At 38.2% G+C, this 15,025-nt stretch overlaps 3 protein-coding genes across 4 annotated transcripts; all 3 read right to left on the bottom strand.

Annotated features, from left to right (window-relative positions):
• Positions 1 to 789: 789 nt before the first annotated feature.
• Positions 790 to 9,380, bottom strand: LOC131769526 (uncharacterized). Of its 2 annotated transcripts, none has more exons than XM_059085249.2 (17): positions 9,243 to 9,380; positions 8,966 to 9,007; positions 7,945 to 8,018; positions 6,688 to 6,768; positions 6,443 to 6,548; positions 5,505 to 5,646; positions 5,167 to 5,232; positions 4,529 to 4,655; positions 3,917 to 4,019; positions 3,627 to 3,685; positions 3,368 to 3,432; positions 3,241 to 3,283; positions 2,733 to 2,847; positions 2,243 to 2,336; positions 1,802 to 1,871; positions 1,596 to 1,699; positions 790 to 1,233 (listed from the first exon to the last, which is right to left on the bottom strand). In XM_059085249.2, the coding sequence occupies exons 1-17, from the start codon at positions 9,376 to 9,378 to the stop codon at positions 960 to 962; spliced, it is 1,701 nt and encodes a 566-aa protein (XP_058941232.2). In that variant the 5' UTR covers positions 9,379 to 9,380; the 3' UTR covers positions 790 to 959. The 2 variants fall into 2 exon arrangements, with proteins under 2 accessions (XP_058941232.2, XP_066024603.1); XM_066168506.1 differs by having other exon boundaries at positions 5,505 to 5,649.
• Positions 9,381 to 10,264: 884 nt separating this feature from the next.
• Positions 10,265 to 10,738, bottom strand: LOC131769572 (NPC intracellular cholesterol transporter 2). Its single transcript, XM_059085300.2, has one exon. It carries the CDS (start codon positions 10,736 to 10,738, stop codon positions 10,265 to 10,267), a length of 474 nt encoding a protein of 157 aa, XP_058941283.1.
• Positions 10,739 to 14,295: 3,557 nt separating this feature from the next.
• Positions 14,296 to 14,799, bottom strand: LOC131769752 (NPC intracellular cholesterol transporter 2-like). The gene has a single exon (XM_059085467.2). The coding sequence runs from the start codon at positions 14,797 to 14,799 to the stop codon at positions 14,296 to 14,298; it is 504 nt and encodes a 167-aa protein (XP_058941450.2).
• Between the last annotated feature and the right edge of the window lie 226 nt (positions 14,800 to 15,025).

Genomic DNA, 15,025 nt, shown 5'->3' on the forward strand with positions numbered 1-15,025 from the left:
ATTATTTTATTATCAACATCTGTCTACTGAGAAATATTTGGTTTTTATAAAAAAGCTAGATTTAGAATTTATGAAATTTGCCTGCGCTTATTAATTCTAACTAGTACACGTCTGTAGTAACCTAAATAACTATCTTAAATATTATCACCTGTGGCACAGGCATTTCTTAAAGAGAGATCGCATAATTCACGCTTAGCGTATACCTTTAAAGGAACGCATTAACTGCTCGCCAAGCAACTTGAACCAAGAAAAAAATTGTTTTAAAGTTATTGACTGAAACATGAAAACTCTTGAATTTTTTTTGTGTTGTTACAAAGTTCAAAACACACTTACACCTATCTACCTACCGATTAAATGCAATAAATATTAAATTATATAAATAATCAAATCTCTGAGTGAGTAGACATTGCTTTATGGAGGTTTCGCTCCGTTGTAAGTTCGCCCCCTAAGGTAAACTAGCTCGTCCCCATCTTTATCAGTACAGAAAAAGTACGTTGGTCAGTACTTCAGAATTATAACAGTGCCAAACCAGTTAGATTAAGACTGGAGTAATGTAGCGGATTTGCATCACTGGTGCTGTAGTTATGCGTCGGTTATCCTTACTTTTTTTAACCTTACCCTAACTCTAACTTTAGTATGCAGATTCTCCATACTGTCTGCTAAACATTTCCTAAGGTACCGGCAAGGAGAATTTATTTAACAATCAAGAGCTTCTTGAGTTGATGATCATTTCTTTGATTCTCATGACCTTAATGTGTGATTCGGGGGTGATATTGTAAGGAGAAATTAGATGCTAGTCCCTCTTAAGGGTTATGGGGTTAACGCGCCGGCAGATTTGCAAGTTGGCGAACTCGCAGTAGTGGTAGCGGGCGAACTTGCAATGGGGGGGAAATCTCCACATACCTAAACAGTTGGTTTACAATGACGTCACCGCCGTTGTCGTGGTTTGCTTAGGGTTTTTAATACAACGTCGCATTGGTCATCGACGTGTCATGAATACGCCATTGTCTGTTATGTGAACTTGCAAGGCTCGAGTTAGCCCCAGCAGAGCTAATCAGCGATGGAAAAGACTGGTTTGCCTGTGGAGTGAGACTTGATGACAAAGGGTCGCCGTAGAGTGATAACTGAACGACCTCAGTGATGTTGAAGACAAAAGCGACCAGGAAGTACAAGATAACAGGGTACTGCAGGTGATACAGATAAAGTGACAGGGGAACAGGAACACGCAGATGGCTGAGGAAAAAAAAAGAAGTAAACGAGAAGTTCTTGGCTTCTTCATTCTAGTGTCGCAAAACAACAGCATCAACAAGAAAATAACAACAACGGTGAATACGAGCAAAGGTTTGCGCTCAGACGAACCGTAGCTAACTAGTCGGTTCCCCAAAGTCCATGGTCAGATTCCCAAATTTCAAAGAGAGGATAACACTATTGAGTGGATAAATCTCTATCCAGTTGATAGTGCAGAAAGTTTTGTTGACACTTGTCCGCTGTATAGCAGTTTATCCGTTAGATAGTGTTATCATCCTTGGAACAACCAGGTCTTGGTCTTTAGCAAAACAACTTGCAAAGAAATAAGCTAAGGTTCTAAATCTCACCTGAAATCCAAACTATTTGCTCGTCGCAGCATTACAATAAGAAAAACACCTAATTCAGCAATCGATGTCAAGGATGCAACGTTTCCCAATACTGAAGCAGTGCCCTGAAAAAAATTTGAACGCCAGTTATCCTGTCATAAGGGAGGGGTGGGTAGTGCAACGAATGAAAGTAACAGGGAGTAGAGAGAAAGCATAGAGTCACTCACCACAGGGTTCAGTACCGCGACAGCAAAAACAAATCCAAACAGTGATAAAAGTATGAAAATCTTCATCAACCTGTCAAAATTTACAAGCAGCAAACTTCTTTAGATCAACCTCTCACTTCCCCTACCACCATCAAGTCAGAGTTAAACCTTTACACCCTAACACCAGTATGCATATTCTCCAAACTGGTCTCTATGCATTTCCTAAGGTGCTGACAAGGAGAATTTGTTTAATAATCAAGAGCTCCTAAAGTTGGTGGTCATTTCCTTTATTCTCGTGTAAGGTGGAATTAGATGTTAGTCAATAGTCAAACAGAAATGTGAAAAGAACTGATGGAAAGCATAAATCTCTGGGGTGAAACCAGATTCTTATAAATACAATAAAAAAGTATTGTATGAAAAACGGTGAGAAAATGAACATTTCCAACTCATTGCATCACTGACCATCTGATATTAGCGCAGCAGTAGATTCCTTCCCGTTTGGTGTTTTGCCAGGACGTTGCAGCCGTTGGATAAAATGTGTTGAACCAGCTGTCAACTGTAACATGTAATGAACACTACACAATGTAAAATGTAATCCTAACTACCCTGCAGAGGAATCTCTCTTTGAGCTGAGGAGGGGGAGGGTGGAAACTGTCAACTTTCACAAGCATACACAACTACACAATGTAAGATGTACTTTACACCACCCTGCAGAGAAATCTTTCTATGAGTTGAGGAAGTGCAGGGTTAAGGCAAAATAACAGCTTGCTCTACATCATTTTTGAAAATCTGTTTCAAATTTTACATGAGCTTTCACCATTATAAAATGACTGAAAAATGTCTGCCCTCCCCCACAAGGTTACACTTAAAAGTCCCAAATGAAACAATTAACTTAACCAGTATTTTATCTCTCCTTGCAGTGCTAGAAGGTTCTATGATGCAGTCTACTCACCCATGTGTTTCAATCCTGTTCCCATTGTCAAAAATGAGACCGTTACACTGATAATCAACAATATTTGAATGAGAAGAGGAATCCAACCATAGGCTGGGTAGTTTGATCCTACAATCTGTGAGGTAGAAAAAATGGAAAGAAACAAAGTGAACCTTCATGATATATCAGGATGAAGGGTATTGGAAATAAGTCTGTACTTGTGGCAAGTGGCTTATCCAGATGGAGCTTATTCAAGTTTCCATAGCATGAAATGACCAGGAGTATTACCCCCCCCCCCCCTCCCCCCAGCACTTCATCAAGCTTTCTTTAACAATCACCAGTACCCATTTATGCTCCTGGGCGGAGAGAGGCATGGGAAGAGTAAAGAGGTTAGCCCAGGAACACAACACCATAACCCGGGGGGGGGGGGGGGGGGCTGAACCCTTGACCTCTTAATCTATAGTCCAGGAAGATTTCAAGAGATTTAAAACAAAGTGATTGGTGAAACAGCACAGAAAAAGTGTAGTACCTTTGCTAAGGGATAAGTAAATGTAACACCATATCTTGCAACCCTGAAAGAAATAATTTCTATCAATTTTAAAATGTTATGTTGAAACAGTTTTTCAACTTCAAGGGAAAAAAAGGAAGATACTAACCAAAAAGTGGTAATTGTTACATAGGTCAACACTCCAGCAATAACAGATCCATAAAACCAACGAATCTGTGAAAATTTGAAGCAAAAAAGAATTTCTGATTTTGAATTTTTTTCACTTATTTCAACCCACATCCCTGATTTAGTTACGAACAATTTACATTACACAGTTTTTTGATATTTTATTTACACAAGTAGTAATTATTAAATTAAACAAAAAGAGTAATATTTGCAAGGTCAAATTTATTTTAGTTGCTCCTTACCTCTGAAATGTAAGGCTTTATTTTTGCAAAAAGCACTGGGAGGATGTTGACAATCCCTCCTGAAAATTTATTCAAATTATACAAAAGTCAAAGGATTGCAAATATCTTAAACTGTGCAGTTACGAGGATCTATCTTCCAACCCTATCACTATCAATCCCAACACACATCCAAAAATATTGCAAAAGAGATAGTACCCAGGCCAAAACCCTTCACATAGTTCCCTCAGTAATAAATATAAATGAATAATCATTGTTCTCTTTAGGTCAATGGATCACTAGAGTACACTCACCCATTGTAATTGTGCCAGAAACCAAAGGCTGACCAACATATTTCAATTCACCAAAAATTGGAACACTGATTATGTGGCTCTCTAAGTTCAAAGTTGCCCAAACCTGGAAAAAAATATTTTTGCTGATTCTGACAATCTCACTAATAAATAACATAAATTTATAAATTGTCACTGACAGTAGAGTAAGTTGAAGAAGTGATGAAGGGAAGCATGTAAAATTTTCTTTCAAAAATTCAATGATGTAAACTTAGAAAAATGTGTTTTAAATATTATTTTTAATTTTTTTAAAACATATTATCAAAAGAAATCAGTTCAGTGTCATTTATCCCTTGGTTATTGCTCATTGAACTTTCAACCATGTTGAATTCAAATTTATTAAACCCATCTGTCAAGAAAGGTAGTTGCTACATTTTTTGAAAAACTCATCTGAATACTTCAAACTGACATGAAAAGAAACACATATGGCATAAAACCCAACAACTAGTGACAAATTCCAATTCATCTTGGGTACAGTGGACAAAAGCCTTTATAATGAAGATTAATTTATAAAATCTGGCTTAGAATTCTCTTTATTGATTTTTACCCAGTCAGACTACAGAACTATGTACTTACGGTGACAGCAAGGATCAAACATCCTCCCCCAAATGTAAGCAAAGAAACAAATGGTAGGACACAGAAATTAATAAAGATAATCAGGAATGCACAGCTCCAAACTAAGACTGTTACTCCATAATCCACCCTGTGAATTTAATAGAAAAAGGATAATCTCTTTTGTTTTGTATCTTGTCTCACTGTATGGAATCCAAAACTTGCTTTGAATGACATAACTTATCACTGTAACGACATTTTAAGTGAACATACCAAGCTATCGAATAAAGTATTTTGTGATCCAGTAACAGTCAAATTGAAAAGTGAAAATCATTTTTAAAATGAGAGATTCACAATAAAATTCAAGGTAAGTTTTTTAGGTGGGTGGCTTTTGGTTTTCTTGAGACAAGATTTGATTTGGCAGATTAACTTTAAATAAATAGATTGCCTTCGAGCTCAAAATTAAATTAATATAAAAATATGTGCAAAAAGCTCTAGTTTAAATCGTTTGCAACGCTTTGAGATACAATTATCATGTCATAAATAAGCTCCTGATGAGAAAAACAAAGAATTCCACAAGAAGATGGAATAATTTTTGCACTTTGAATGGATTAACTGTAGATTTACTGATGCATGCAACAGGCAAAATGCAGAACACACACCTAAGATTCAGAAGCTGCAAACAAGCCTGACTCCCAGCAAGAGCATAATTGATGAGAACAGAGACACTAAAAACATAAAAAAAAGAAATTTTATACTATATTTTCTGACATTCTCAGAAATTCTCAAAACTGAGAACTGAAATATTTTAAAAATGTATAGGCATTGTATTACAACCAATCACTGGATTGCATCGCCATTTTGACTACAAAATAACAAAAATTAGTCATAGATTGAAAAAACTTTGGTGTGATGAGGAGTCTAATTCAGTCTGTAATCATAACAGTGATTATGTTTGCACAGCAAAGAAAGTGAGGACCATTTTAAAAAAAGTTCTTACAACATCAGTAGCACAATCACTTTAAACAACTGCTTGGTGCCATTCTGCAGGAAAAGCTCAGCCATTGTGTGAAGAGAGGGGCAATGTTTGATTACATCCTGACCATCTGTTGTCCTTAACAAGTCTGCCCCATCCTCTATGTCTGCAAGAGAGCACACGACAACCATAACGCATAAAAATAGTTTGTAAATTTGTGGTAAAGTCAGCACTTGAGCCAAGACTGATCCACAATGTGGGAACTTACACCACTTTCCATAGCATGAAGTGATTGGGTGTATTACTTCTTCCCCTGGACAAGATACTAGTTCATTTCCTCCCCCTCTACTCCCAGCATTTCTTAACAGTTCATTGATACCCATGTAAAACTTCTGGATGGTGAGAGATACTGCAATTTAGAGTAAATTTTCTTGCCCAAAAACACAACATAATAACCAAGACAGGGTTTAAAACCCAGACCTCTCAATTCACCGTCCAGCTTGCTAATTATCAAACTACCACATCTTCTGTGAATTTATTAATGAAAGACTTCCCAAGCTTAATAGACAGCCACTCAAACTTTTAAACTTTTAAATTACAGAAGGTCTGGTAAAGAATAAAAGTGATTAAAAACAATCCTGGTCAAGCTTCTGTTTGTGAGGTGGGTCACTTGCAGATGGTTTTTCAACCCCTGCCAAACCCATCCAGCAAACCACACAATGTTTCAAGTATTTCCAAGGATGGATTATTATAAAAAGACAAGTTTTAGGCTGTGAATGTGAAACCTCATAACTAGATATTTCAGGATGCACAAAATGCAATGTTGTTCCCAAAGGTTATACTTTAAAGACCAAATATCGAAATGAAGTAAAGTGGAGGTTACTGATGATGAGGTTTTGAGTAACATGGAGTCAGTTAAATAGGTATCAAGGACAAAATTACAAGTATTAAAATCTTCCAACCTTTGTCATTTCTGCAGAGCTCCAGGTCCATTTCTGATTTAGCATTTTGTTCCTCATCATCATTTGTCTCCATATCATTCAGGGGAACATCTTCCTCCTCTGTCAGCTAAATGTGTCAAAAGAAAAGAATTAAGAATTGTTAAAAAAAAAAAAAGCAATGTCAACCCCTTGTGGTTGATCCTGGCAACTGTTGAACTTTCTTGTCTGGAGAGTAACATGCTAGCAGAATTCAATACAAGACTTACGACATTTGGTTCAAAGACATCTTGTCTATTAGCTTGATAGCTTCTTTGTAACAGCTCCAGGAAATATAACACTATCAAAATCTGCCAGTTGAGAACAACACATTATAATTATGATAAAGATCAAAATTATTAGACAAAAGAGTACTTAATGAATATTTGGCAACAAATATCTCTAAGTACTTCATCACCCTGTACCTATACATTTAACTTTGGGCACAAGATCACAATCTCTCCACGCATTGGGTACATTGTTTAACCTGTTAATGTAATTTCGGACATTCTTGAAAATACCTTTTTTTTCTACATGCTATTACAATCCAAACAGTTGTTGCTTGGAGTGCTGTATTCCACCCAGGCATACATGCAAATGACCAGATCTGCTGTGGTTATCCAGCAAAATGAATAAAATATCAACAACCACTGCAGACAAGTTATAAGTTCTTTGCAAGTAGACTCTCTGCAAGATAGATTAATTTTACAAAAGGTCTGCAAAGGGGTTTGACATAAGAAATAAGAAACCATAATTCTCCCATTAAACCCCTTGCAGGCTTATTGACGACTTAAACAATCTTGTAAATAGAATAGGAAAGTAGTAAGTTTTGAGCTTGGTAAAGAAATAGAGAAAGTTGTTTTTTTTTCATCTTTTTATGAGTGTGGGACAAAGAAAAAATTCTGAGTCCCTATGATGAATCTGACCTTCAGATTCCATGATCCCCTTTTGAATCCTCTACCACTGAGCCACAGAGACTCTACAGTGAGTGAGGTCTATTATGAAGTTCATATGACATGCATCCTGCATACTACTACGATCAGCAATGTTGATAATCTTATGATTTGTGAAATAGAAACAACCTTGTGGGCAAAGCCACTTATGTTACAACACTAACGAGAGCGGCACATGTAGTGATTTAATGGTCAGTGCGCTGGACTCCAGGTCAAGAGGTCTAGGTTCAAGACCAGGAGCAGTCATTGTGTTGTATTCTTGGGGAAAACCCTTTCCTCTTAACTAATAGTACCTCTCTCCATCCAGGAGTATGAATGGGTATCTGCAAATTGTCAGGGAAGCCTTGCAAAATTGTGGGGTGTAACCTTGTGATGGACTGGTATCCCATCTAGGGGGGGATACTCCTAGTCCCTTAATGAGGATTAGCCCCACCTGGGTGGGCCACTTAGCTTAAGTGCAGACTTAACCTATCAGAGCCTGCTTCCTAGATAATCATTGGCAAAACCAGAAATCACATCTAGCCTTCATCTTACCTGTACAAGAGTCTCAGTCAAAAGTACCACTATAACAGGCAAATATCCTGATTGAGAAAGGTCCAATGGAAACCCTAGTAATAAAAAGCATATCTTTTAACATCAAACTCTTAGTTTTTAAAAAAAACCTAAATCCAAGACCATTTATGATGGTAATTGAACTTCTTGTTGTGCAGTTTATGCTGAAATCATATGAGAGATTTAAAAATCACCCAAGTGCCTAGCATGAGTTTGATTTGAAACCACAAGTACGATTAATCAGACCAAAATTGCACAACACTAAGTTCAATCATCACTTTCTTAAACTCATTTTGAAATTGTAAAATTCATTGCTTGAGAAACAGGCCAAGTGTTTTTTGATCCAGTACTGAGCTGGTTTGTATAAAGTTGCAAAAGTTGTTCTTCATTTTCCTGCAATTTGATTGGTTTCCTTAAACAAGCTACTGATTGTTTTATAAAGTAAAGCTTCCTCAGTGGATGGGAAAAAGATGCAATTTAGGGAAAAAAATGGTGTGATTTATGAATAAATTGCACCAATGAGAGTCAATCAGATTACAAGAATCACCAGAGATTTTAAAATGGATATAATAAATCACTCTATTTCGAAGCAGATGATAATTTTGTCGATGTTTATCCTATCACTGTGTACCGGTAGTGCCTTGAGGAGCCTTAAAGCATATTCACAAATATAAAGACCCATCAAAATACTTCTTTCTGTTCAGACATGGGCCTCCTGTTTGAACAACACTGCAGTCTATCTCAAGACAAGTTATTTTCAGAATAGCAATCGAAAAATCATCCTAAGCTCCAATGAGTGACCAAGACAGGATTTCTCCTTACAATATCAAAATAATATCAAGCAATCAAGACAAGTGATGAGAATTAAGAAAAATATCAATTAGGGGATTACATAAGTTGATCCAAGACCAAATTCTCAAGTCTAACATCACAACAATTTTGCAGCAGACAGTAAGGAGTTTACCTTTGATATCTTGGGAGCAAAAGGGTTAGAGCCACTCACCTATAATACCAGTTCCCAAAACGGCTGCAATGGTTGAAAAATCTAAAACGTAACACCAAGAGAACGAATGGAGTGAAGTTTTAACAATTAGTTTATTTTAGTTTGGGAAAAACCAGTTAATCTCGGGCAATAAGTAGACGAAGCAGTCGCAGCCGAAATAAGGGAAGTCCGCAAGCTCATTATTAATTTAGTAGAGTAATTTAGGTACGTTGTTGCAACTATGTTAATAAGTTTGTAACTTCGTACCAAAAAGCAGTTTGCTTGGAATTAAACTTACAACATTGAAGATACACAAGAAGTTTCCATTTGCTTCCCCCTTTACTGCCGATTGTTGAGCTCTGAAAATCGAGGCTTTCTGAGAGCAAATTATCTTCATCGTTTCCACATTCCTCCAGCTCAGCTTCGTCCTCCATGTTTTGGTTAATGCGCAGGGCGTTGTGGGAAATAATCATCGAACAGTTCCTTACCGGGGGTGGGTACATACTGGCTGGGTATTGCGTGATATTTCAGGGAGAAACCGTGACCAGCTTTAACCCTTTAACTCCCAGATGTGATTAACATGTAAGTTCTCCTTGTAATATCCATACATAATCCACCAAACAGGTAATGAGAATACTCAAACTTCTCAGGCAAAAGTTGTTTTCTTGGTCTAACATCAAATTCTTGTCATGTTACTTATTTTCAAGAAAATTTGTAGGAGCTAGAGGGGAGAATCTACGATCAGATCTTGGGAGCTAAAGGGTCAACCGCGCGTGATAAGAGTGGGATGTAAAGTCACCTTCCCACTGGTGAATTTTCCCCTGTTTTTGAACAACCGGTTTTTGCTTCTGTTCCTCAGCAATCTGTTCGCTTTTTGTGTTTTGCGTTTTTTTTTTTTGACGACGCTTTTTGGCGAAAATTTTGTCATGTAAAGCGAAACCAGGAAAGAAAGATTGAAATATGCCAAAACTGATTAAATGTTTCCCGCCCCAAAAATACACTAACAATGATAGTTTGAATAAATTTATTTAATGCAAAGATCATCAACAGCATAAAAATCAAGCAGACGAGCAAAATAGATCAAAGGGAAAGCAAAATTTAAAAAATACAGTAGCATTTTTCACATCTCATGTTGTAATCGCGAGGAATTCCTGCAGGAAAGCTAAATGTCTGATTGAGTAATCTAATGTTCTCCTCTCTGATCAGTAATCCGGGTATATAATTTGTGCACTGTTTGTTGTTACAATATTTAAGGATCAAACTGAATATTTTCGTCAAGCGTCGCCAGTTCACACTCGTTCATAGAAAAGATGAACGAATTCATTTGTACTTGAATATGACATCTATTTGGAAGCAAAAAATCGTTTTGAGGCTTTGGTCTTTCGCCATAATTTCTGCTTTTGCTTTTTTCAAGTGAAAGTGTGGAAAGATGTCCTTTAGATACAGGGACATTTTTGCGTCGTACTGCTTTTCCGATTTCAGTGGACACACCAGCCCGTGATTTTTGCATACATCATTGTCGGGGTACGGAAAAGGCACACGCAACCCAAAAGCCAACACGAACACTTTTATCGTTCCTTTTTCTACCATTTCACTAGGAGTGAAGGACATGGAGGCATTGATGGTTGAACCAACTTCTAAAACGCACGGATCCGATGAGCAGGAAGGGATATCCACAGATTCGATATCCGAGTACCCTCCACATTTTTTGAACGAGAGTTTCTTGCCAACAGCCAAAGTGCTCAAGGTGGTGAGGATGCAGACCAGAAAAATGCTGGTTATCTTTACAGCCATTCTCAAGTAAAAATAACTGACTGTCAACTGCAGCAGCTCGATAGAATTTTACCTTCACTGATCACTGCAAAGGTTCCTATGCAAGGATTACTCTTGCTCATGACTCAAAGTTCTCATCATCGAACTTGCGCTGGTCATGAGATGTAGGCAAATCAGAAGATCAACCTCCACGCTGTCCAAACGAGTGCGACGAAAACATTGAACGTGATCAACCCAGCAACAGCATTCTGGGATAAAATACCAAATTCTCAAAACTTTCATATCAGAAAATATATAGAAATAAGTTAGGAGAATAAGCACTTGATGTTAGGAGTGAGGATTGAGGTATATTTTCAGTTCAGTGTCGTGTAGTTTTCTTAGCATTTCTACAGGTGAAGATTTACACGTGAACAAGATCAAAACATGCATGCACGGTTTTTCCCAGGCAAATATTTTCAAGTACTTAGTTGTTCACGATCAATCACGTTTTCTGAAATTTGTTCGAAGCTTTAATTTCCGCAAGGGGGTTTTGTGAAGTTTAATTCTAGGACTAATAATAATAACACGAAATCCAAACTCGTCCAGCAATTCTGGCCGAATATATTTTTCTTGTGAAACTGTAACTGATGGTACATCACGACATCATGGCGAGTGCTCAATAATTTCATAACGAAAATTATGACCGCCATCTTTGATTTTAATAGCAGCGGAAGGTCAGGAAGAGAAATAAATTTGTACCAAGGGGGGTGGTCAACGGTTAAAAAACAAGGAGAGGGGTGGGGGTGGGGAGTGAAGATCACGCCCTTCCCCCGCCTTCTACCATCTCCGTCCACTCTAACTCCAAATCAAACATGCCCGGTCGGATAAACGATCGTGGGATTATAACGTTAGCTCGCGCTGATAAGACGCTTGCACCGTTAGCTACATCACGAGAGAAGTTGGACTTTACAATGAGCGTGCGCCTCACGTCGCCTGAGGAACTCAGGCTGTGTATGGGTACTGAGGTTTAATAAAAAATAGGAAATACAGTGGAAACTCGCCTAAGCTCGTTATTACGGCCTCTTTTTTTGGCCCGGAAAAACGGCCCTACAATTTCTTGTCATTATTGTTATTACTATAATCATTTATGTGTGGATCACTCTGACTCTTCAAGGTTTTTCAACGCTTTAAAAGATGCGGTCATCGGTCAGATACAAAATTAATTGTAACTCAAATATTGTTCAGTTTTCGGAAGCTCATCTCCAACGACTCGTACCTGGATGTCAAAGCAAACTACCACCTTTCCATTTATGATGAGAAGTGCCATTTCAGCGACCAACAGAATCCAAGGAAGAGTATCCCTAACCGGAACGGAAATTTCGACCTTGTACTGGATTCTTGGCTGAAGTGGACACTTTTGGCCCTGGGACAGCGTGGCATAAGGAATTGACTGAGGTAAAATAAGGCGAACCTTGCAAGAGTGCACTCTTGCATACACTCTCAGTTCTCCGTCAAAGACTTTTTTTTGTTGAAGTTGAACGTGATGGTGCCGTTAACAGTGGTATCTCTGTGGCGATTGCATGGTTCCTTCAGACAGGGAGAGATGTTTACCGATTTCAGTGAACAAACTGCCTTTCCTCTGTTAGTACATCTTGTGTATCTTCTGACTCACAAGGAGCATAAGATGACTCAGCCATATCCCGTATGGCGTGACATGGCGTATGGCGTGACATGGCGTATGGCGTGACATGCGTGCTAGACCACTGTTATCTTTCACTTCTAGATGCGGTAGGCGATTATATCTTGAATTTGAAAGAGACTACAAAACATTTGTTCGTAGGAAATACTCTTTAACAAATCTAAAGGGATTAATAATGACTTGGGATGGTTAAGATTAAAACAGATTGCGACGGAAGAACTCGAAAAATTAAGACTGGATTTCTTAGATAAATAAGGTAAGTTATGCTACAGTAGCATGATACCGCTGCTGAAAGAATCACGTGAGTAACACAACGTTACATGCTTAATTAGCCGATGAAAAGCGCCAAGAAATCTACCAGCTACGCACGCGCAAATCCCTTTTTTCCGAGTATAACTCAAGCGTTTTCACAGTCATGAAAGAGCGACTGTTTATTGAGCCTCTCCGGCGAGACGAGAGGAGAAAGAAAAGACAGGAGAGGGGAAGCGAACAAGAAACAGAAGTTGAAATACGAGCAATCGTATGATAAAATGCCTATCGTCTTAGTAAGGACGCGCCAGAGCGGAAAAATATTTGGCTCTCTAGTATTTCGTACAATTCAAGACTATTCAGGATCAAGAAGCCTGCAAATGTAAACGAAATGTAGACTTTTCGATCACTTGCTTTTTCTACTGTACATGTCCACATGAATAGGGCTTGCGAAATATATTTTTTAGTCTTGTCACGAGCGTGCATGGCGTAGGACCAAAAAAAAACTAAAGACAAGAAAAAACTCGGAGTCCCCACGAGGAATGAAGCCTAAAACTATCCGATTCCGTACCCCAATGCTTTCTAATAAGCAATCTTTGCACACATGGAAAATTTTAATGAACTTCGTCACCGAGATCCACAAAGACATGGCCACGCGGCAGAGCATGGAAAAAACTATTCACTCGATTACCGAGGACTCGATCGTAGAAACTGAGATTGCAGTAACCTAAAAAGTCCTTCCTCTCGTTCCTGCAAATAAGAGTTTTATGAAGGAAAGTGATGAGACGAGACATTTTATCGAGAAAGCCTTGTTGGCCGCAAAGCTCGTGTAAACCGAACCTACTTTTATTACTTCGCAAGGTGTCTAGGTTTTGTGTCCCTTCATGTATTGTTTCCATAAATACCACGTGAAGCATCCAGAAATCACACGTTGATTTCAAGAGATGGTACGATAATGGTGTGATTATGATCCGGTTTATCCTGTGGGCGTGCTCAATCGATCTCGCCACGAGTTACAAGCGGAAATATACCAATATCTCTGCTTTCGAAAGCTACTTGAGAAAGATGGAAATCTCTGCTGTTATACCATAAAATTTTTCTAAAGGAAGCAATATCGTTAGAACGATCCATTCGTTTCGGCTGAGAATAAAGAGAGAAACCGAAATATCGCCTGCGCTGTTGCGTGATTAAGTCCATATTAAAGCTCATCAAGAATGCAAAGATTTCAATGTTTCACAAAAGTTTGCATTTTACATTTTTATAAAAAACTTCAGGCATTTAATGGTATACTACATTAATTTTTCTCTCTAAACAAAGTTTTCACTGATCATTACGAAGCTTATTTTTTTCGACAAACTAAATAACATGCAATTACTGACAATAGAGTTAGTGTGTCCGGAAACCGAAACTTGTTCGATAAAAAATTATACTTTACCGCGCATACATAACATTCGTTATTCTTAGTGTCTTTGTACTTAAACATAATCAGCTTCTTAAAATCTATTTTCTAAGACGTCGTCAAAGTCTATCCAAAATTGAGCGAAATCAAGGTATAAACATTTTTGCTAACTTCAGGATCAATCTTGATTAAAGACTTTGTCCCGTCGTGTTCAAAGTTCCATTTGTAGTTGACAGCGTCAAATCGATCAAATTAATTGCTAACAATTATTTCAGACGAGCTTGTGATTCTTGCCGGGAATTCAAAGCAAAACACGTACTTGCCATTTTGGTCGAGCATCTCCATTTTCGCTATCAGTTGAGTGCTCGGGTACGCATCCTTTATCTCGAGCGAAATGAGTGTCTTGTATTCGACGTTGGGCTTCAACGGACATTCAAGTCCATGGCCAGTGCATGCTTTTGGTTGATCCAGTGGGAAAGGCAACCAGGGAAGAGAAGGAAGTTTTCCATACACCTTAATCAAACTATCATTTGTAATTTGCTCTTGGGATTTGAATGTTATCGTGCCATTCACAACGCTTCCTTTCTTGAAAACGCATGGTTCGCTCGGACACGGTGTGATGTCGACAGAAACAACAGTTCCATACGCTTGTGTTTCCTCAGGGCACTTGCTGACATTAATAATTGTTCCAGCTACCGAAGAAAAAGTAAACGCCACAAGGTATAACAGGACGACCTTTGCTTCCTTTACAGCCATTTTCAGCTCTGTTTCAGTAACACCGTGCTGCACCAGGTTTGATCCAAACAGCGAACGAAAGTTATTCTTATACGATGTTGCGTGACATCATGTGACATCACGTGACATCATGTGATGTGAAGCGCACGCTCAAAATAAATTTGTCCCCAGGATCTTTTATTCTTAGCGTATGAATCAGATCCTCAAAGAGGGAGGAAGAAGGGAACTAGTAAAACAAGGATGAGAT

The sequence above is a fragment of the Pocillopora verrucosa genome, chromosome 6 (assembly GCF_036669915.1).
Source record: "Pocillopora verrucosa isolate sample1 chromosome 6, ASM3666991v2, whole genome shotgun sequence".
NCBI lineage: Eukaryota > Metazoa > Cnidaria > Anthozoa > Scleractinia > Pocilloporidae > Pocillopora > Pocillopora verrucosa.